We start from the raw sequence: 22,620 nt of genomic DNA, 5'->3' as shown, positions 1-22,620 counted from the left end.
CCCTGAGTACATATTTTAAACCAATACAGCTTTCAGAGCTTTGATGCTATGGTCTGTTCTGGGGAACCACACTGGGAAGCTTTACTCTAGCAAACCCTCACTAGAACATCACCCCCTACCCAGAGAGATTTCCCAAGACTTTTTCCATTTCCTGAGTGTCTGTCCCAGGACCCACCTCAGAAACTCTTGAGAATTCCCAAGTCCCCATGGATCCCCCCGAACTGCTACAGTTCCCTCCCCTTCCTTGTAATACCCTCAGTCCTCTGAGTGTCCTAAAATGCCCCCAAACTCCCAGAATGCTCCCCTGTTCAGTCTCCCACTCCTCATTTTGCTACCCTAGGTATGCCCTGATGTCCCGGTGCTGGGAGCTAAACCCCCGAGACCGGCCGAGTTTTGCAGAGCTTCGGGAAGATCTGGAGAATACGCTGAAGGCCCTCCCTCCTGCCCAGGAGCCAGACGAAATCCTCTATGTCAACATGGATGAGGGTGGGGGTCATCCTGAACCACTTGGAGCTGCTGGAGGAGCTGAGCCCCCAACTCAGCCTGACCCCAAGGATTCCTGCAGCTGCCTCACTGCCGCTGAAGTCCATCCTGCTGGACGCTACGTCCTCTGCCCTTCTACAGCTCCTGGCCCCGCCCTGCCTGCTGACAGGAGCTCCCCAGCACCCCCAGGGCAGGAGGATGGTGCCTGAGACAACCCTCCACTCGGGACTCCCTCTCAGGACCCAAGCTAGGCACTGCCACTGGGGGACCCCCCCCTCACTTTCCCACTCCAGGCTTTACCCCCAACCTTAGCCCTCTCCTCCTACCCATTCCACTTCCATCCCAGACAGATCCTCTCCCTTTTCCACACCTTAGTGTCCCCATGTGTAAAAGGAAGGGATTGGGCTACAATCCCTAAGGGTCCTCCCAGGTCTAACATTCCAAGATTCTAGATTCTAAGGTTTAAAGAGTCTAGATTCAGAGGTTCTAAGTTTCAAAGATGAGTCTGATTCTAAGGACCTGAAATTCCAAAGTCTCTAATTCTAAAGTGCTAAGGGTCTAGACATGGAAGTTCTAAGGCCTATATTCTAAGGCTGTGAGACTCTATGGCTCTAGACTTTTCTGGTTCTAAGAGTCTTGATAAAGCCCACAAGATTTTAGGTTCGAAAGCCCTAAGATTCTAATTCTAGGATCTAAGGCTCTATGATTCTAGATTTTATTTTTCTAGGGTTCTGAACCCCTAGGGTGTAAGATTCTACAATTGTAAAAATTCTACAGTTCTAGACATGGGGGTTCTAAGGTCTGATGTTCTAAAATTTGATGTTCCGAGCCTCATAGAGCATAATTTCTCTGGTTGTAAAACTCTAGATCATAAAGCTTCAAGATTTGATCTTCTCAAGTTCTAAGATTCTAATGCTGGTCAGTTATAGGTTCTAAGGCTTTATGATCCTCGAAACTTTTGTTATGAGATTCTGAATCCTAAAGATCTAAAATGCTAGAATCTGCAATTAGAAAGTTCTAAGAGTCTAAAGATGGAGGTTCTAAGGTCTAATGTTCTAAGATGCAATGTTCCAAGACCTAGTCTAAGAACCTAGATTCTCTGTGTCTAAGATTCCGGATCATATGCTTCAAGATTCTAGATTATTAAACTCTAAGATTCTAATGTTGTTCTGTTCTGTGTTCCAAGGCACTCTAGATCCTATTGGTCCAAGATTCCGGATCCTCAGCATCTATGGTATAAGATTCTACAGTTGGTGGTGACTAACCAGATGCCAAAGTTTTAATCATTTTTAACGTTAGACACCTTTAAGTTCTATGCTGCATTCTGTCTTTCTAGGATTTTAGTTAAGGAGCCAAGAATTCACAGTTCTAAGTCTTAAGATTCTAGGCACTATATTCTAAGATTCACATGTTGTAAGATTCTAAAAGTCTACAGGTCTAGAATTCTAAAATACAATTCCAAGGTTTTAAACTTATAGTTTTATCCTTTTGGGAATAGTTTTATCCTTCCCTTCTTAGCCACCTCTGCTTCCTCTTCCCCTCATGTGGGGTGTGCCCCCTCAAGCCTGTGCAATGCATTAAGGATGCCTCCTTTCCCCAAAGGACAAACTCCCTCCTTTGGGGCCATGCTGCCCCCCTGAGCCAGTCCCTTATGCCCCTGAACAGAGTGTGGACTCTGAAACCTCCAGAGGGGCTCAGATCACATAAAACTTTGTAACCATGCTTGTCTCCTCTTGTCTCCACTTAGTTGTCATATGGCCCCTCTCCCTGGCAACTCAGTTTCCTCAGTAAAAAGGAGGGTTTGGTGGGGTCTTGGAGTTCTCCCCTCACTAAAGAGGATAGAAATGAACATATACATAGACAAAAAGACAGGCAAACAAAAGCAGAATCACTGAAACCCCTAGTGAGGAATAGGCACATAGATATTCACAGGGTCACACAGAGACCCTACCCCTCTCCAAAGTAACAGACCCATGAATTAATGGACATACTCAAGCACACCTGGTCACAAATACAGAGACACAAATTCAGACACAGAGAAACACAAAATTACTCAGACACAAACACGTTTACAAACATGCACAGGCAGGCAGTCACCAGGAATAGGAAGAAACTAGAGTAACAGATACAGACACAAATACTCAGACATATAGAGTCCGTATAGGGCACTCACAGACCCAAACGTTCAGATTCACATAGAAACACAGGCACAGAGCACCTCCGATAATCACGAGCCCACAAATGGACTCCTGCCAAGGCAAGCCCACTGTGTTTTGCAAGCATCGCAGGCATAAGTTCCTGGGTGTGTCCAGCAGCAGATGGAGAAATCCTTGGCAGCGCCCGGACGCCCCCCGGTGGTGGCTCCTGCGAACCGAAAACAGTTCAATCCGGGCCACAAACTTTTTTAGAACAAATCATTGTGGGAAGCTGGGAGGAAAGAGGAAGTCGGACGTGGGCGAGGGGCGGGGTGTCTGGACTGGAACCTACGGGCCCACGTGAGTGTCTGTCCCGCTTCTGAGTGGGTGCTGTGTGTCTAGGTTTTGCCGTGGTGTAAGCTTGTAGTGTAACTGTCCTGTGTGTCTTTATCATTTGAAGCCCCCTGCCTCTGGCGACCTTAGTGGGCTCATCTACACCGAAGTTTGGTGTATTATCCCCTGAATTGATGCTTCTGATCCCACACACGCCATTTGTTTATCTGTATTGTGTGTGCGCCTTTGTCTAAGTAGAGGTTTTGTGTGGCTTTTGTGGACTTTAGGTATGGCTCAGTGGGCAGCGGACGTTTGCATTGTGTATCTCGATAGTGTACCTTACAGAAGCTTTGTGTCTGTTGAGTTAGAGGCGACAGGTGGTGTAGTGTTAGACATTGTGAAACTCTGTGGAGTTTAGTAGAGTGAGGCTTAACTACGGACCTGTGTGTTTGAGCTTGTCAATATAGATACCGAAAAGGCGGATCTACTGAACAGCAGTTTAGAGGATGTGGAGTAGAGACCCTTGAAATTGTGGAGGTCTTTCCGGAGGGGAAGGCTCTATGATCGCGTGCAGAGTGCCCATTCCACGTAAGATACCAACCATAGAGAAAGACGGTAGCGCAGCTATAAAGAGGCGCCCCGTGAGATGTACTATCAAAGGGGAGAGAGTGTGATTCCCTTTACAACTTTTCTCCCGCTGTTAGTCTAGCCTCTATTTTCAAACCTTCAGGATTCTCTGAAGTCAAAGGGTTGCTTTTCATAAAGGCAACCGAGTTTCTTCCAGATTAAGAATAATTTATTTACTTAATCTCGATTTCGTATACTTCCCTCTACAGCAATATTCGTAAGGCCGACAGTAACCAGAATGGCCAATCTGGGTAGGTTTTCCTAAAACGATGCAACTGTACTAGCTTTAGTGAGATAAGACAGTAACTGAGATTGGTGGACAGACTGTTTTGAAACCGCCCTAACGGCAAGGGGCAGGTCCTTAATGAATTCATCTCTTTCCGGTTTCCTAAAGGCAATCGTGAAAGGGGGGCGGGGGTGTCTGCCGACCCTCCATTTGATTGGTTTCTAGTGGTTTTACCCGCTTGGACTCCTCTAGGGGCGGGAGATTTAGACCAATCAAGATATGTGTTACAGAGACAGTAGTCTGATGAAAGGACCGCACAGGAAAGGCCGTGGGGGGGGGGTGGCCCCGCTCATTCTGAGATCTCATCACTGATTGGTCCAAATCTTTACTCCCTTTCCCTCATTTGACCCTACGGGAGCGGGCGCGCGGGCACTACCCAATCACCGCGCGCTCCTCCTCCCTCCTTTTCCCGCCCTCCCGCTTCGGTCCCAGTACCGACGTAGGCCAACGCTTCCTCCCCGGCAACTCCTAAGCCCTTTCATTGACGTTCTTTTGAAAGACGCGCTCTAATTGGCTGAGCTCCTGGGCCCGCGCCCATTGTCCTCATGCGATGGCCAATTGGCACCCGTGTTGCATCGCACGGGGCCACGGAGGAGGGGGGAGGCGGTGGCGGCGGCCATTTTGAGCCGCCGCCGCCGCCATTGGAGTGGGGGCCCCCCCCTTTCCCCCTTCGCCTCCTGACAGGAAAGGTTTAAGGGGGACTGAGCCCTGGGAGGCCGGGCCGGGCTCGGGGGCCGCCCCGGGGGCCCGGGCCATGGATGTACGCCGTCTGAAGGTGAACGAACTTCGCGAGGAACTGCAGCGCCGCGGCCTGGACACTCGCGGCCTCAAGGCCGAGCTTGCTGAGCGGCTGCAGGCGGCGCTGGAGGCCGAGGAGCCCGACGACGAGCGGGAGCTCGAGGCCGACGACGAACCGGGGCGAACCGGGCACAACAACGAGGAGGTCGAGACCGAGGGGGGCTCCGACCTGGAGGGGACCGCGCAGCCACCGCCGCCCGGGCTGCAGCCGCACCCGGAGCCCGGCGGCTACTCGGGGCCGGACGGACATTGTGAGAGTGCGCGGGGCGAGGGCCGGGGAGCCCGGAGTCCGGGCCGAGGAAGGGCTGTGGGACGCGGGATCCCGGCGCCTGAGGTCGGGGAGACGATCTGAGGATCGGGGGATCGCGCCATCCGCCGCTGAAAAGGATCTGGGGACAAGGCCCTTGGGACGACCGGAGGGTGGATCCTGGCGTTCGGTGCAGGGGAGATACTGGAGTGGGGGCTCTCGGTTTCGGAGATGAGGAAGGTCCGGGGGTGTAGAGGATTCCGGAGCCTAGGGCTCGGAAACCGGAAGCCGTGGTTTCTGGAGCCGGAGACAGTCGGAAGAACAGGAGGTTTTCTGTCGGCGGGCTGAGGAGGATCTTGGAAATGGTGATCTTAGGGTTTACAGCTGGGTAGGCTTGGGAGCCATGCTAGCCCAGTCTATGGGCTGGGCGTTGGGGGCCGTGTTTTCAGGGCTGGGAGAGTTTTGAGGATGGAGGGTCCTGGAGTTTGCTGCTGGATGGGGTACCGAGAATTCTTATGGGTTGCTTAAAATGGAGTGCTGGTGTCTGACCGGGGAGGGTCTGATGGACTGTGTGTTCTGGTGTTTGACTGGGGAGCACTTAGGGGATGTGGGAGACCACTACGTGATTGTACTAGGGGGGACTTCCATCTGGCTGAGGATGGCCTAGGGGACTCAGATCCGGGGCTGAAAGGCCAACCTTGAGGCATGGGGAACCTGGGCATTTGATGCTGGCAATCTGGGGGCCTTCTGGTTGACTTATAGAGGAGGTATATGGAACCTTGGTGTCCAGAAGCTGGTGGAGGAGAGAAGGATGCTTCACTGGGTGAGGGACCTGGAGGGCTAGAGCTGGGAAGGCTCTGAGAACAGATAACGCAGTGGCTACTGCTGAATGGTCTTAGATTAACAGTATGGGATGTTTGGAGAACAAGGGTAGCTGGGGGTGGGTGGGGTAGATAACAAGTAGATACTCGATGGAGTATCTAGGGGATAGAGGATCCTTGTGTCCAGCACAGAAGTGTGTAGCTGGTCTGTCAAATATAGGGGAGGAGAGAGTGTGTAGCACGTGGAGGGTGAAAGAAAACCTGTTGACTTGGCTGGGGACCTCAGGGTGGAGTAGGGGGGAGTGTTTCTGGGGCTGAGCATCTCCACAGGAGGGCTCCTTGGTCCCCAGAAGCAGTTATTTTTGTGCCCAGGGATTGGAGGGGCCTCAAGGGGTAGCTGGGAACCTGTGCATCAGCCAGAAGGTGTGACTCTGAAGGAGAGGGGATGGAGTAGATCTGTTACTTTCTGAAGGGAGGTGACCCCGGTATGGGAGGGACTAAATCTGGAGTTAGAAAAGGGTGGCTTTCTAGCAGGACAGGGATCGGAGAGGTTGAAGAGTAAGTAGAAAGGACTCTGGCGTTCAGAGTTTGTGTTATTTCTCTGAAAAGAGGGTATTCTCAGCCATAGGGCTAAGGAAATGGGGAGAGCAAGGGGGTCAGAGAAGAGACTGGATTTGGGGTTGGCATTGGGTATTTACTTGTTGAAGAGAGATGGAATCTCCTGGAGCAGGGCAATCTGAGGGTAGATTTGGGGTGGAGAGCGATTGTCTAGGACTCAGATGCTGGGAAAAGTACTTCCCATTGCAGAGACCTGTGAAGGAAGGAAGGAGTGGCCCAGTGTGCCTGCCTAGGGCAGGCGAGACCCTGGCAGGAATGCTAGGAAGAAGGGCCAATGGCTGGAGGTGGTTCCAAAGAAAAGTGATGTGCTTTGGAGCATAGACTCTAGACTCAGATTTTGTCTTGGGCAAGTCACTTCACCTCTGTGAGCCCTGGTTCCCTTGTGTGTAAAATTGGGATAATAATAGTGTCCCCACCCCCCAGGGTTGTTATGAATGAGATTACGTTCATAAGGGGCTTAGCACTGGACCTGTCTATTATTAGGAGGTGGATGTTTTAGAGAGCGGAGAAGGGCCCCAGAACCATAGCTTCTCTGAGCAAGGCTTCCTCTGTGAGCACAGGAGATTCTCAGAAAGAGAGATGTGAGGCTTCCGTGGCGAGAAGAACACTGTGCTTGGAGCCTGGAAGAAAGAAAGTGGTTTGAAAGGGTCCCTTGTGTTCTAATTAAGGAGTTATTCTGTGTCTTCCTTTCTCCCCTACCCCTTACAACAAAATCCTTTGGGTCCCTTTTTATGCCCCCCTCCAACCCTTCCTTCAACCCTGGTAAACAGACCTGTAGCAGACCACGTGATCTGTGACTTTCCTCCCTTTGGCCGCACCTGGTTTGTGCCCAGATATATTTGTCCTCTGAGAAAGGATCCAATCAGTTAGCAAGCAGCAGAGTAGTCTGCCCTTCCCTGTGGTTCTGCCTCACTAGTCCTGGCACAGCCACTAGTAGGGCTCTGGAGGCACCTAGCAAAGCTTGCCCCTGGGGTGGAGAACCTGCTTACTACTAACCCTAGGTTTCCAGAGTTCCCTCTGGATTTGCCTCCAAGGTTCTTGAGGGAGTTTCAGGTTTTAGTTCCACCTCTGAGCTCTCACATGTGTCATCCCAACCCCAGGAATGTTTTCTCCGTTCTCGTCACTGAATTATCATCACCTATGTATCCTTTGAGTCAAGGCTCATCTCTTACTTTCCGGGTCCCTGATCTTAGCCCCTGGTACTTCTTCATAGCCCTTAACCCAATCATAATTTTTGTGCTTACGTATTTGTTTAACGTGTGTCTGTCTTACTAAACTGAAGGTTTTAGTGGGGCAAGCTTATTCTCAGCTGTATCCCAGCATCTGGTATGTAGTATGTACTCCATAAATAGTTGATGTTATTATTCTTTTTCCTTTCTTTCTTTCTTTCTTTCTTCCTTTCTTCCTTTCTTCTTTTCTTTCTTCCTTCCTTCCTTCCTTTCTTTCTTCCTTCCTTTCTTCCTTCCTCTCTTCCTTCCTTTCTTTCTTTCCTTTCTTTCTTCCTTCCTTTCTTCCTTCCTCTCTTCCTTCCTTTCTTTCTTTCCTTTCTTTCCTTTCTTTCTTCCTTCCTTTCTTTCTTGTTTTTTTGGCTGTGCCGCATAGTTTGCGGGATCTTAGTTCCCCAACCAGGGATTGAACCCTGGCCCTGGCAGTGAAAGTGCCGAGTCCTAAACACTGGACCTCCAGGGAATTCCCTGATATTGTTATTCTTGCCACCCTTCAGTTGAGTTGGTCCTGGACCCACAAGACACCTTCCTGGAACCCTTCCCACCTAACTCCAAATATTTTAGGATTTATCCCTAATGAGTCTGAAGGCCACTATTATCATGACTCCTGTTTTCTTAACAGTTCCTTTCCTTCCTCCCCCATTTCCTCTTCAACTGAGATGGTTACCCCTGATCTTTACAGTTATTGCAGGGTGGAAGTGATTCTTAAAGAGGGTTGGCTATGCAGGTGGGAATAGTGAATTGGGTCGGACAGAGGACTGGTTTGTGCTCTGAACAGTTTTTAAGGTTGTACCCTAAAGGTAACTCTCTAAGCATTATACCACATCAGAGAACAGCTAGGCTGGTAATTTTTAAACTGTGCTCCATGGAATCCCAGGTGTCTGTGGAGTTACCCCCCACCCTAGTGGGGACTTAGAGGGTGAGGTCAAGCTGGACCCCTTCTCTGACTCTCCCATCTCCTTGCTTCAACCAGAGCAGTTCTGCTTCATTTGGTTTTGTATGTTGGGATTCTGTAGAACCCAATCACAGATAGATCTCCAACCTTTTGAGGGGTAAGAAAGCATGTCCTCAGGCAGCTGGGGCCCCTGATTTCCCAGGTGGGTTTCCATCTGAGGGTGTTATCACACCTTTTAGCCTCTGGCAGACTAATTGTCCCCAGTGGGGATGGTGTCGTTTTGCATTAAAAAGCTACCTCTAGTCCCAAGAAACACCCTTCTAACTGGCCATTTTTTGTTTTAAGATGTCATGGACAATATTACCATGCAGAACCAATTCTATGAGACACAGGTCATCAAGAAAGAGAACGAGTCAGGCTACGAGAGGAGAACGCTGGAAATGGACCAGCAGCAGCAGGCCTATCGCCCAGGTAGGAAAACGCACATGATCTCTCTCTCTTGAAGGAAATAGAATCTATGTGTGGGTAGCCCTTACCTTCTGCCTAGTGCCTATCTTCCCAGAGACTTTGCATCTTTCTCTTGGGCATTCCACTTGGACTTTGTCACTCTGGCAAGGTCTTTTTGAAGGAAAGAACTTAGTCCCACTCCCAAGTGTTAGGAGAGGGGAGTCTTCAAGGTATGTTTTCAGATGTTAGTACCAACATCCTAGAGAGTTGAGACCTAGAGGCCAGTATTTGAGTCTTACTTAGAATCTTAGAATGTGGAAGCCAGAAAGGACCTTCTAAATCTAGTCCAGTGTTTCCCATGTTCTGAAGAATATCTTTCCAGGAGATATTATTAGGGACTTCTCAGGAAAAGGTTCCTTGGACAAACACATCTGAAAAATGCAGCGTATTCTATACCACCTCTGGGAGAGTCACTGTGCTCATTAGAGCATTAAAGATGCTGAGAAGTCCTGGATTGGGAAAAGCTCTGTGTCACATTGTTTAAACCCAGGATTTCCCAAACATGTAAATGTGTCTTTGTAGAAAAAAGTTCCCTGTAGTGCCAGTTTGGGAAACACAATTGTAATGTAGCTGTCTCCCAATTTTACAGATGGGGGAGGTGGCAGGGCCGGGGCTGGAACCAGGAAACTGGCTTCTGGGCCATTGCTCTTGGTCAGTAAGCAGCACTCCTCACCAGTAGTGTCCTAGTATTGGGGAAGCAGGGTCCTACCGTTGAGTAATGACAGAGCCAGGACTGGCTCCCAGTCTTGTGCTCCTTTCACTGTGCTGTGGCCCCAGTGCCTTTTCTTAGTGAATCTAGCTGGTTCTGATTCCATTCTGGTTCATCCACAAAGTGAAATCCCCAGACATTTCTTGTGGGTGGCTCAGGATTTTAATGAATGTAGGTTAAACCGTAGATTTGTGTCAGGCTCTGTGAGACTTGTGGGATCATTTGGCCCAAGGAGAGTATTTTCTGTGCAGACATTTATCAAGGCCTCCTGTGAGCCCAGCTCTGTGCTGGGAACCATGGAAGTTCTCTTCGGGTGAGTGAGCACCATCTCTGCCCTAGCAAGCGAGGAGCCTTCTCTGAGAGGTTTGGTCTGCATGCCAAAGCCAGGGAGTGACCCAAGGTGGTCTTGAGTTGAATGCTGAAGTGTGTAGATGTGAGTGATCCACGGCATCCGTAGATGCTGTGAGAGAGGCGAGGCTAGACTGAGTCCACGGGTTTCTCTAGATGAGGCCAGACTGAATCCACGGGTTTCTCTAGATGAGACTAGACTGAGTCCACGGGTTTCTCTTGGTAGGCATGGATTCTTGAAGTCTGCCCGAGACTGGGATTTCCTGTGGTCCACAGCATGTCATCCCATCCTGACTTCCTATTTGTGGTGTGACTTAATGAGGCCGTCACACCTGTGGGCTGGCTTAACTGCAGACCCTCCCTTCTGGAATGATTCTGGGCTTTGTCATAGAGTGATTAAAGCCGGTAGAGTTAGCTGTGGGACCACAACACTGTTGAATTGACTTTCTCCCCTCCATTGTTAGACTGAAGAAACTTTGTAAGAATTGAAGTGAAGAGATTCTTAGGGAGGAGAAATTAGAGAATGTGGAACTGTGGAATCTTAGAAGTTTTGGGGGCTCCCTCCCACTTGGTGCAGGCCAAGGTAGCTGCCAACTTTCATGGGGCCTTTGGCAAGATAGCCAAGGCAGTCATTCGCCTTTAGGTAGGCCCTTAGCGAGCTTGTCCTTGTTTAGTGCTGAAGTCCCCTCTCCCTCCCCACGAAGCCTGAGAGTTATCTGACTGACATCTGTTACCCCATCAACTGCTGGTGCTGATGTGCCTGGATGGCCATCCCCAGCCTCCCTTTATTCTAGCCCTGTTCTCCAGGACAGCCGTCTTGGCTCCCTCAGCAGGCTTCTGTTGAACTCAGCAAGCTGCCTGTGCCCAGACCTCATCACCATAGTCAGGATCCTTCCAGTATCTCCTGAGGTAAAGGGGACAAGAAAAGTGATAGCTGAGGAGTTTCTGAGTGTCTTGACCATCTGGATTTGTCCTGACAGTAGAAGTGAAGACAGAGATGAAGCAAGAAGCACCCACCAGCTTCCTCCCGCCCGAAGCATCTCAACTCAAACCAGACAGACAGCAGTTCCAGAGTCGCAAGAGGCCTTACGAAGAAAACCGGGGACGGGGGTATTTCGAGCACCGAGAGGATAGGAGGTGGGTCTGTGAGGCAGTGGTCACCCTTTTTCCGGTAGGTCTCTATGTCTGTAGCCTGGTGCCCACTGGGACCTTCGTACTAGCCCGGAGGGGCAGAGCAGAGTTCTCCCTCCCTCACACTCTCCCCCAGTTCTTCCTGCACTCACTACCAGATTCAACTTTGCTAAATATTTGGTTCTTCCCTCAGTTCTTCCCTTCCCATTACTTTCAGGGTAAAGTTCAAACACATGTGAGATGCCAGCCTGCCTTTTCAGTCCTTTGCCCCACTGCCCTGCAGTCCAGCACAGTGTTCTGTTCTTAATGGTTGCTTGATATCCCTCAGTTGAAAGAAAGATTTATTTCCTGACCTACTCCGAAACACACCCCTTCCATCCATCTGTTCATTCATTCATTATCAGCCCTCGTAGTGCTTTCACACGTGCCCGCCCTTGGGATAGTCCGTGGAGGCACAGGTGATTTGGACAGTGGGTTTTGTGTGAGGGTCAGGAGCTCATGGGTGGGAGTGGCCTCCCCCTGGTCATTTCCTTTTCCCTTCCCTGACAAGCCTTCCCCCTCCCTTCATCCCCAGGCCCAGACCTACCCCTTCCTCCTTCCCTCCTTCAGCTCCTGTGTGAAGCCTTTTCCAATCAGGGAAACTAGGAATGATCACTCCTTCTCTATTCATCTTGGCTGGTCATCTGACACATTTTATTTCCTATCTGGTGGAGTCCATCCTCTAATTAGCTTGTGACTGTTTAAGACAGGGCCTGGGTCTCATGACTGTGACTGAAGTCAGGAGATGGAACCCACCTCTTATGAGTTTCTCCTACTACCCCCCATAGAACAGAGGCCTAGAGCTACTTGCTGATGGAGGGCAGAGGAAGAGCACTTGCTTTCATCCAGGGGTGACAGAGAAAGCTTCCTAGGATAGACCTACCATGTGATGATCTCTTTCTTCCTACCAGGCTCTGTGCTAGCCTTGGACTGGCAGGGTAAGAAGGGCACTCCACCAGAGGCAAGCCTGCTGCTGGGGGAGTGCCAGGAACTAGATGGGCACAGTGTACCTGGTCTGAGCATATGGTGGACTGAGGTCATCCAGCCTGGCTCAGGCAGGACGCTGAACATTAGACTCCACACTTCCACCCCTTTCCCTTATTCCCATATGTTGGAAACCACCAGTATTTTCACATAGTCCCTTTTAGTATTTTGGTAGGAGGGACTCTTGTTCATAATTTAGGACACTTTTTTTTTTTTTTTTTTTCTGTACGCGGGCCTCTCACTGTCGTGGCCTCTCCCATTGCGGAGCACGGGCTCCGGACGCGCAGGCTCAGCGGCCATGGCTCATGGGCCCAGCCGTTCCGCGACATGTGGGATCTTCCCGGACCGGGGCACGAACCCGCGTCCCCTGCACTAGCAGGCGGACTCTCAACCACTGCGCCACCAGGGAAGCCCTAGGACACTTTTAAAGAGAAAGAGACTGAAAAAAATGGTTCATTTCAAATCCTTTCAGATGTGGAGTTTTAGGAAGCCTGGAATATGGACAAATTGTAATAAAAGGTTTATCTAAATTCTTACAGATTCCCACTCCTGGCCCAGTACTCTTTGGGCTACCATAGGCTCCCAGAGTTCAGCATGGAGGTAATTCTCAGCGTGTAAAGGGGTGGATCAGAATCTGGGGGTGTGAGAGAAGAGTCTTCTTGGAAAAGCTTCCTAAATGATGCCGATGGCCCTCGTTAGCAGAGCCGGCCCTCTTCAGTCCCTGACCCTGCCCTAGGAGTTAACAGTCATTGCTCTTACTGCAAGGATATAAGGTTCCAGAGTTCTTTTGCTAACCTCTGTGGCAAGAACTTGAAATCCAGGAAGCAGCTTGGAGGCCACTTGTAAATTCAAGCAGAACCTTCAGTTCCCTTCTTCCCTTGTCTGTCCGTTTTCATGTAACGTAATACCTCTTTATGACACAGGGGCCGCTCTCCTCAGCCTCCCGCTGAAGAGGATGAAGATGACTTTGATGACACCCTTGTTGCCATCGACACATGTGAGTCTTTGGAATGCTTGTTTGATACTGCCTTCCACTCAGTATTGGGAGGTTGCCTTAACCTTCACAGAATTCCTGCCCGGCACCATCCAGAGCCAGTGTTAGTTCAGATGTGAGAAACAGCAGAGCTCTAGAATGAGGGTGCTGGTTTGGAGACAGAAGATCTGCTCTCAGCTCTAACTGTGAGATTCTGGGCAAGTCATTCTACTTCTCTGAGCTTCTCTTCAGGGAGGAATAATCCTGCCCTAATACCTCAGAGGACTTTGAGTGACATTCATCAGAGAGTGGATACCAGAGCAAGTTGGAAAACCCTAGCACCCTGTAAACACGGAGGGTTGTCATTTAAGCGGGAAGGGAACCTGAGTGCTGCTGGGGAAACTTAACTCTTTGACGGCCGTTTCCCCAGTTTCCATCAGCTGCTCACGTTCCTGGTGAAACCAATGCCGTTTTGTCTTCTCAGGCATTAACCTGGTCTGTCCTCCAGTTCAGTTTTCTTTCCTCTGGATAAGTGGTTTTCCCCTTGACTGTGCATCTAAACACTTGGGGGAATGAATATAAAGGTCCTGTCCCTCCTCAGACCTCCTAAGACAAATTCTAAGTGGTAGAGCCTGTGAATCCGAATTTTTAAACACACCCAGAAGCCCAGTCAAGTCTGAGGGCTGCACTTTTCAACAGAGCGGAAAGTTAACAGAAGTTCATTCGTGTACTTCTTTACGAAGCTCATGTTTATAGACCAGTGGCTACATGCTTTGGAAGAGATAAAGACATCTCGTACACAGTCCCTTCTATCGCAAGATCTCAAAGACATATACCCAGAGTAAAGCTAAACATTTTTTAAAGTATTGGGTGGCGGTGGTCGCTGAAGCAGCATCTGATCAAATGCCAGTTTTACAGACCATGGCACTCAGCCTTTAGAGAAAGGAGAGAGCCTACTGGACGAGATGGTCAGAAAAGACTTGAAGACGGGGGAGAGTCCGAGCAGCAGAGTCCTAGGCCCACTTGAGGAGGTGGGAGTCTGTGGTGCACCTGACAGTGGTCCTGGGTGGTGGGTGTGGATCAGGGTCAGATGTTTGTGCAGCTGTTGGCAGCAGGAGTCTGGCTTCCACACTAATAGAGTTAGCATGGGAGATGGTTGAAGTGTATGGCAGTGGGGATTAACCTTTTTAAATTCTAAAATCCCTTGAAACTGGTAAGAATATGGACCCTCTCCCTAGCAAGTGTACATCCCCATCAGAAGCATGTGTGTATTATTTCCAGGGGCGCCCCCGACAGCCATCCTGGGACCTCAGCCAGGTGAAAAACCCTCGTTCCTATGTAGAGTGGCTGTTTTCATCCTGTGCAGGCCAGTTTGCAGTAGTCCAGGGCCTTTGTGCTAAAAGGGAGACTGGTTAGGCGATGCGGCTGGCTTCTCATGAACCTGCCCCCGTGATGTGTCAGCTTGTGTACTCCTGGTTAACACTCTTGGGGAACTTACCTCTGCCTGTGCCTGTCCCTCTCGGGACCATTAAAACATCAGCCAAATACAGGCTTTTTCCTCCACAGATAACTGCGACCTCCACTTCAAGGTGGCCCGAGACCGGAGTAGTGGCTACCCACTCACAATTGAAGGTTTTGCATACCTGTGGTCAGGAGCCCGCGCCAGCTATGGGGTCAGAAGGGGCCGTGTGTGCTTTGAGATGAAGGTGAGTGGGAGCAACCAGACGGGATAGGGACAGAAAATAGGTCCATCCTTTGGAATAACCTGTCACCAACCACCTTGGTCAGAGCCATGATTGCAAAAGAGATTTGATTGAGCATAGACTGTGTCCCAGCAAAAAAAAAAAAAAAAAAAAGTAAAATGAACTGAGAAGAACTATGTCATTGCTAAATAATATATGGGGAAAGCAGGCTGACCATACATTGCTTCTTCAAACAGATTTTCCCTTGATGGGGTTTGACCCAGGTATTGTATAGCCAACCATTCTAAGGATGACATACTTGTAGAACTAGGAAAAGGAGTTGTTTGGAAAAACAGTGTGCTAGAAAGAATTGCTCATCACCAATTAAAGGGAGGACAGGGAAGAGCAAGAAAAAGAAAGGTTCTGCCATCAGGTCATCCTCTACCATCATCTCTCCACAGTTCCACGTCCGGTTATGTTTATGAAAATAATATGTGCTCGTGTTTAATAAAGTTCAGAAAGCATAAAAGACTATAGGGTGAAAACCAGAGTTATACTCACATCCTCCCAATCCCCGTCCTACCCTCCAAAGATACCTTATGTGTTAACAATTTCTTGTGTATCCTTTGCATATCCAAACTTATTTATGATAGGTAATACTTACAAAACACATTGCATGTATTAGATACAGTGCCAAGTTCTTTTCATGGATATCTCTATTAATCCTCACAGTATCATCATGAAATACATACTGTTGAAATACATACTGTTTTTAGAGGTGGAAGCTAAGACCAAGGGTTATCGTATTTGCTTGGCTAAGACGTTGATTCTAAGTTGTGCATTGTTTTGTGCTGCTCGTAGAGAAACACTGCCAATTATACTGACGGGGCTTTCACACATCAATTGTAAGATATATCCTGACTTTGGAGATGTTAAAATGTGAAAGATGTGTGTGCAAAAGTCAGTGACATAGGGTAACTTTCTGAAAGCCACAATCTAATGCAGATAGATATTGGTTATTAGACAGTCTAACCTCTGATTTAATTAAAGGTTAAGTCAGAAGATACCTTTTTTTTTCTTTTTAATTTTTATTTATTTTTGGCTGCATTGGGTCTTCATTGCTGCATGCAGGCTTTCTCTTGTTGCGGCGAGCAGGGGCTACTCTTAGTTGCGGTGCACGGGCTTCTCATTGCGGTGGCTTCCCTTGTTGCAGAGCAGGGGCTCTAGGCACGTGGGCTCCAGTAGTTGTGGCACGTGGGCTCCCGTAGTTGTGACTCGCGGGCTCTAGAGTGCAGGCTTAGTAGTTGTGGCGCACGGGCTTAGTTGCTCCGCGGCATGTGAGACCTTCCCGGACCAGGGATCGAACCTGTGTCCCCTGCATTGGCAGGCAGACTGCGCCACCAGCGAAGTCCCCAGAAGGCACCTTTTATTCTTTCTGCTGCTTTTACTTAATACTGTGTCTTGGACATTTTTCCATACCCCAGTGTATCAGCCCTGCCTCATTCTTTTTAACCGCTGCATCATATTCTGTGGCAGGAATGTGCCATAATGTGACCAGTGCCTTATAGGTGGTTTCTACTTGCTTTCTCCCTCCCTGCCTCCCTCCCTTTTCAACATAAACACTGCCTCACTGAATATTTTTGGGTGTATGTATCTATAGGATAAACTGGAAGTTGAATTGCTTGGTTATAGAGCATGTGCATTTATAGTTAATAAAGACTGCTAAGTTGCCCTCCAAAGACATTATACCAGTTTATGTTTCTACACCAAATGTTATGAGAGTCCCTGTTTCCCCTGCAGCAAGTGTTAAAACTAAAACATAACTGGTTCTGAAATTCCCTTCTCTGTGGCCCTGAACTCTCCTAAGCCCTTTAGAGGCCCTGGTTTCAGTACAACAGGCCCTTCAGAGCAGTGTAGATACCTTTTCCCCAGCAGCAAAAGCCTGCTGCTTTGTTTGTTTGTTTGTTTGTTTGTTTGTTTGTTTTTTTTAACATCTGCGCACTTCCCTCCTGTATTGCCTCGTAACCCATCAGCCTCCAGAGAATCACTTCTGAGCCCTCTTGTTCTCTGTTCCCAGATCAATGAGGAAATCTCTGTGAAGCACCTTCCATCTACAGAGCCCGACCCACACGTTGTCCGTATTGGTTGGTCCCTGGACTCCTGCAGCACTCAGCTAGGTAAGAGGAGGTCAGCCAAGCAATCCAGAGAGTAGAGCGGGTGCCTCTGTCCCTGGATTCTCAAGCTTCCTAAGTTTCTCTTTCCCGCATTGGACCCAGAACAGAACCACCCTGGGATGGAACAGACAACAAGGATTAGGCTTGTGCCGCTTCCCATCTTCAGACATACAGGATTCAGTTGGCAGGACCACAGTGATAACAACTTTTCTACAAAAATTTATCCTGCATCTTTAAGGAGAGGGTCCAAAGTCCTCTTTAGAAAACTGTTCCCTTTCTTAAAAAAAAGACCAGTTGTCTCCTGTTCTCAAACCAAGCTGAAAGTAATAAGTTCCTCAAGTCCCATTAAGTCCTATCTGGAATTTTCTGTCCAGAGCTTAACCCAGAGTAAAAGAGAAAGCAGAGACCAATGGGGCCAGGGCTGGCTGGTGGAGAGGGGCAGGGGCTGCCTTGAGAGGTTTTGAATTTTCACAGAACCCCAGGCCTCAGTGACCTTCTGACCCCAAGTGACTGATTTCAGTGACCAATGCTGAGAACCTTCTTCCTTGGTCATAAAAACATTCTGATTATGAAAATAATGTGTAAAGAAAAAAATGAAAATAATGTGTGCTCCTTGTGAAAATTCAGGCCATTACAGAGGAGAAAAATGAAAATCCTAAACCTGTGAGATAACAACCAGTGTTAACATTTTCATCTGTAGCCTTCCAGACAGTTTGTGTTTTGTCCTTTGTGTTTCTCAGATGGGGCACATTATACGGACTACTGTAACCTGATTGTTTTTTCCCACTTAATATCCATGGGTATATTTTTGTAAATAAGCATAGCTTTTTTGACCACTGCATAATTTTTCACTTTACAGTTGTATCACTTATTTATCAATGTTTTGTAGGTCATTTAAGTTGATTGCAAATTTTTGCTGTTAAACACTTGAGCTGCCCTTGTGTGTAATTAGTCTGATCTTTAAAAGTAGAAGTGCTAGGTTAAAAACAGTGAACACTTTTCATTTTGATACGTATTAGCAGTTTTTATTTAAGACTCATGTGTCATCTCCTTTTATCTTTCTTTCACTTTTGAGGTATAAGTGGAAAGTAGTTGATACAGATAAAGATACAAAGCCCAGAACAGTGGAGCAGATGTCCAAGGTTACACAGCTGATTCATACTAGAACTGGGCCTGGAGTTCATGCTGTTGGCTCCTGCTTTACTGGCAGGATGCGCCTTGGGTTCCTGGCCTAGGATCTCTCTATAACCCAGATGTCAGCCAGGGCCCCTGGGGTCTCAGTCATATTGCATCAGCACCCAGTTCTGTAGCCTAAGGCAATCCAGTACCTTTCCTAGGTATTAGACCTTATGGTCTGCAGAAGCAAAATCCTTTTACTGATTTCTGACCAAAACTCATTGGCACCAAAAATTGACGCCATTAGGAGACTTAACTGAATATTGAATGTCACAGCAAAGGGATGCATCTCAGCATACAACCTTCCTCTATCCCAGCTCCTCTCTTCCCTCCTCCCTTTATTTTTCCAAATTCTCCCTTCTGTGCAAAGCAGTTCAGTTCAGCTCCTACTCCCAGACTTAACATCTAAAGCCATCAAGCCCTCAGAAGTTCTGCATAATGAGGGGCTTCCTTTCAACGGAACCTTTCTTACCTTCCCCGCCAAAAGCATCTGATTAGTAAAACTAGTAAAGAAAATGATTTTTTAATTTAAAACTACATGACAGCCATAAAGGCTGTTGTGACCATCGCAGGTTTAACCTGCCTTTGCCTGTTTCTTCCATCAGGCGAAGAGCCTTTCTCCTATGGCTATGGAGGCACTGGGAAGAAGTCCACCAGTAGCCGGTTTGAAAACTACGGAGACAAGTTTGCAGAGAATGATGTGATTGGCTGCTTTGCGGTGAGTGCTGGCAGCCTGTGGGAGTTGGCAGAACCAAATGTTGGTCCTGTCAGGTCAACCTGCAGACTTTTCTTTTTCAGAATACCTCTGTCCATTGTCTGCCCTGTGTCCAGCCACTCTCGCCATACCTCTTTGTCTCTCTTTGACGCACTGGAATGTTTGCAGTCATTTTGTGCAAAATTCTCCCATTCTACTCCTTCAGGTCTTTTGTGCAAAGCCGTCAGGTGGCAACCCTGAAGAAGTTTGGGGATGTCAGGTGTGCACAACCTTCCTCCCTTCCTACATACCAGAGTTACATTTTCTAAACAGACTCAGGAATTTCTTATCTTCCTTTGCTACAGAATAGCCTATCCATTCTCAAAGGCAGTGATGTTGGCTCTTTTCCCACTTTAGCATCATCTCATCCCAAAACTTCTTCCTTCCTTCACCTCACATTGGTTAAGCCAGGCTTCCAATAGTGCGTTGCCTTTGAGGACGGTGGGGATGGATGCAAAGCAGAACAAGATAGAGGATGCCTGAACTGCTGCTGAACTTCAGTCCCCAAGAACAGTGACCAGCACTCACAGTGCTGTGGAGTGTGGCTGTTGCCTCTGGGTCCAGAATCCCTAGACCCAGACCCAGTCCCTGCTCTTCCTCTCACAGCCCTGGACTACCCTCCCTGTATTTCAGTTTCTTCTCGATGAGAATGTTTGCATTTACTCTAGAATTTCATGTGGAGTCATTAAGTTAACCCATTAGAAGCACTTACAACAACGTCTGGCACATAATAAATGCTCAGTAAATACTACTTAACACTATTATCACTAGAAGTTAAATGTTTGTAAAATGTGCCGTGAAGCCCCAGGGAGGAGTGACTACCCAGGTGGATGCTTCTTCTTGGTTTTGTTCCCTCTGCATCCTCATGTTTGTACACAGGTACTCTTTTTTTTTCTTTCTTTCTTTTTTTCCCCCTCTTTTTTTTTGCGGTGCGCGGGCCTCTCACTGTTGTGGCCTCTCCCGTTGCGGAGCACAGGCTCCGGGCATAGCGCAGGCTCAGCGGCCATAGCTCACGGGCCCAGCCGCGCCGCGGCATGTGGGATCTTCCGAGACCGGGGCACGAACCCGTGTCCCCTGCATCGGCAGGCGGACTCTCAACCACTGCGCCACCAGGGAAGCCCTTTCCCCTCTTTGAAATAATTTCAAACTTAAGGAAAAGCCATGGAGTTCTCATAGAGCCCTGTCCAGATTCTAACATTTGCTTTACCATTTTTCCCAAATATATGTACATATATGTATATGATTTTTATCTGACCTGTTTGAGAGTAGGTTGCCTACATTGTGTCTTTATTCCTTAATACTTTAGCATACATTTCTTAAGAATAGAGCTATTATCTTAACCACAGTACAGTTACCAAATTTAACATTGATTTAATGCTATTGCCCACTCCATAGTCCACATTTAAATTTTGTCAGCTGTCCCAACAACATCCTTTAGAGCAATTTGGTTTCTAGTTCAGGATCACGAATTGCATTCTGTTGTCATGTCTTTTTTAGTCTGAAACAGTTTCTCAATCTTCCTTTGTCTTTCACAACCTCATTATCTTTTTAATAAAAAGCATGTTTTCTTAAAAATTAACCATGTTTATATTCTGCACATTGTCCCAAACCTTGCATTTTTTTTCCATTTAAAAGTAAATCTCTTAAAAAAAAAAAAAAAAGTAAATCTCAGCTATCTTTCCCTGTATGCACAGATAGTATAGATCTAGCTCAATTTAAAACATTGTTGAATAGTTAATAAATTCCTGTGGTTTCCAAAAATATCCAGAAATACAGAAAGGTATAAAGTCTTCTTGAGACCTTCCCACTCCACCCATGGTTCACATATGCCCTCCCCTACACATAAGCCCACTGGTATTCAGGATTTCTTTATAAAAATACAAGAAAGATGATTGTTATTTTTCTTCTTTTACACAAAAGGTAGCATGTTATACATGTTATTTTGTATCTTTTTTTGTTTAACTATGTATCTTAGAGTTATTTTTTTTAATATATCGCTTCACAGAGGATTTCTTTGTTCTTTTATATAGTCCATAGTCATTGTGTTGATCTACCATATTTATATAATCAATCCTCTATTAATGGACATTTGGTTAGTTCTCACCTTTTTACTTAGTAGCTGCCTAGTATTCTGATGCAGGTGTCAGTTTCCCCGGTGGACCTGAAAATTATTTGCTGGAAGTCAGTGCTGCAGTGACAGCTTATCTTTTTCCCACTTATCAGAGTATCTTGGAGGGCTTTTCGTGTTCCCATACATGGATATCCTGTGTGATTTAGTCTCTCCCACTTTCCCTTTGGAGCACATTTAGCAGTGCTGGTGTGAGCAATTTGCACATCTTTGCGTTCTTGTGGGAATATGGTTGTAATATTTACCTCTGAAAGTATAACTTCTGAGTCAAAGGTGTATTTTTAATTTTTGATAGCTACCATCAAGACTGTACTCCAGGGAGGTTGTAACAATTTAATGTTTCATCAGCGTGTGACTGGGTTCCCCAGACTGTCCCATCTGAGCGTGAGGTTCTGTGAGTGTGTGGCAGTTTGGAACTTTAGGCCTGACTCTTGCTTCAGCCTGTTCATTTTTACTTCTACTTTTAAGATTTTATGTTCAGTTTCCTTTGTTTAAAGAATGCCATCACTTTAAAAGACTCAGAGTGAAGGGTTAGAAGGGGTGTGAAAAATCAATGACCTGAAGGAACTGGTGGGGAGGACATTTGTGTCAGAACTTGAGTTCTCAACATTCACAAAACAGAAAGGACAAAATGGCCTTCCAGGTAGAGAGAACAGTGTAACTCACTTCAGCAAACCGTAAGGAGTAAAATACTTGGAGCCTCAGGCTGCAAAAATGGCACACTTTGAATAATGCGAGGCTTAAGGACTTTGGGTCCTTAGGCCCTGGTGTGGCACTCGGGAATGGTTTTGCAGAAGTGACACAGCTACCCTTGCGTCTTTGACAGTTGGTGCCGTCGGTGGTGGGTTTGTCAGTTGAGGGTGCTGGTTTGTGTACAACATGGTAAGTTCCTTTAGTGAAGCTGGTGGACGTAAGGAAGGCTAACCCCCACGCTGTTCATTTCCGCGGTAGAGCAAAGGTGACCTGGGCCACTCTTGCTCAGGTGAGAAGACATGGCAGGGACTGTGCTGTGAGGATCGAGGCAGGATTTAGTCCAACAGATGTTTGCATGTCTGCCCTGCGTGGTCTCGACCTGTGTGGGTGCTTACGGACACTTACAGATATAAAGGACTGTGTAGAACTGTGCCCTGTGAGCACTGAGGAGGGTAGTGAGGAGGCTCCTTAGGGAAAGGGGCTTTCACAGCTTCTCAAAGGGCAAGTCCCAAGGTGGTCTCCGCATGCAAAAGGGAGGAAATACCACGTCTTGGACTTTTCTGTCAGGAACCCGACCTGTGCTTCCGTCTTCCGTATGATCCCAAGTTTTGAGTCTCCCTTAATTGTAAACCTTTACCCTGCAGCCAGAGTGATCTTTCTGAAACACAGTTTTGACCAGGCCATTCCCCTATTCAAAACAAGTCAGGAGCTCTGCCCTGCTGCTGTCAGCACGAATTCGAACTTCTGAGGTAACAGAGAGCCCCTCCCTGGCTGAGAACAGGGACCATGTCTCCTCCCCACCACTTTAGCCCGGAGCAGTGCCTGGCATCTTGGAATGAGAGCACGCATTCAT

The 22,620-nt window shown here is 47.7% G+C and overlaps 2 protein-coding genes across 8 annotated transcripts in view; both read left to right on the top strand.

Moving 5' to 3' along the window:
- Positions 1-1,645, top strand: part of AXL (AXL receptor tyrosine kinase) — a 30,303-nt gene extending 28,658 nt beyond the window's left edge. For both annotated transcript variants that reach the window (XM_030874178.2, XM_030874175.2), the window contains one exon: positions 341-1,645. In XM_030874178.2, the coding sequence (XP_030730038.1) occupies positions 341-692 (352 nt within the window). In that variant the 3' untranslated portion in view covers positions 693-1,645. The remainder of the gene's footprint in view (positions 1-340) is intronic.
- Positions 1,646-2,908: 1,263 nt separating this feature from the next.
- HNRNPUL1 (heterogeneous nuclear ribonucleoprotein U like 1) overlaps positions 2,909-22,620 on the top strand; it is a 36,157-nt gene continuing 16,445 nt past the window's right edge. The window contains exons 1-7 of one of the 6 annotated variants that reach the window (XM_030874182.3): positions 2,909-2,978; positions 8,815-8,940; positions 11,014-11,170; positions 13,111-13,184; positions 14,727-14,866; positions 16,920-17,019; positions 18,798-18,910. In XM_030874182.3, coding sequence (XP_030730042.1) covers positions 8,820-8,940; positions 11,014-11,170; positions 13,111-13,184; positions 14,727-14,866; positions 16,920-17,019; positions 18,798-18,910 — 705 coding nt within the window. In that variant the 5' untranslated portion in view covers positions 2,909-2,978; positions 8,815-8,819. Of the gene's footprint in view, positions 2,979-4,465; positions 4,914-8,814; positions 8,941-11,013; positions 11,171-13,110; positions 13,185-14,726; positions 14,867-16,919; positions 17,020-18,797; positions 18,911-22,620 lie in introns of those variants that run through there. The other 5 variants (XM_030874184.3, XM_030874179.3, XM_030874180.3 and 2 more) reach the window with 5 other exon arrangements.

This window comes from Globicephala melas, chromosome 19, assembly GCF_963455315.2.
Source record: "Globicephala melas chromosome 19, mGloMel1.2, whole genome shotgun sequence".
Lineage (NCBI taxonomy): Eukaryota > Metazoa > Chordata > Mammalia > Artiodactyla > Delphinidae > Globicephala > Globicephala melas.
Note: the sequence above shows the minus strand (reverse complement) of the source record. Positions and strands in the feature narration are given on the sequence as shown.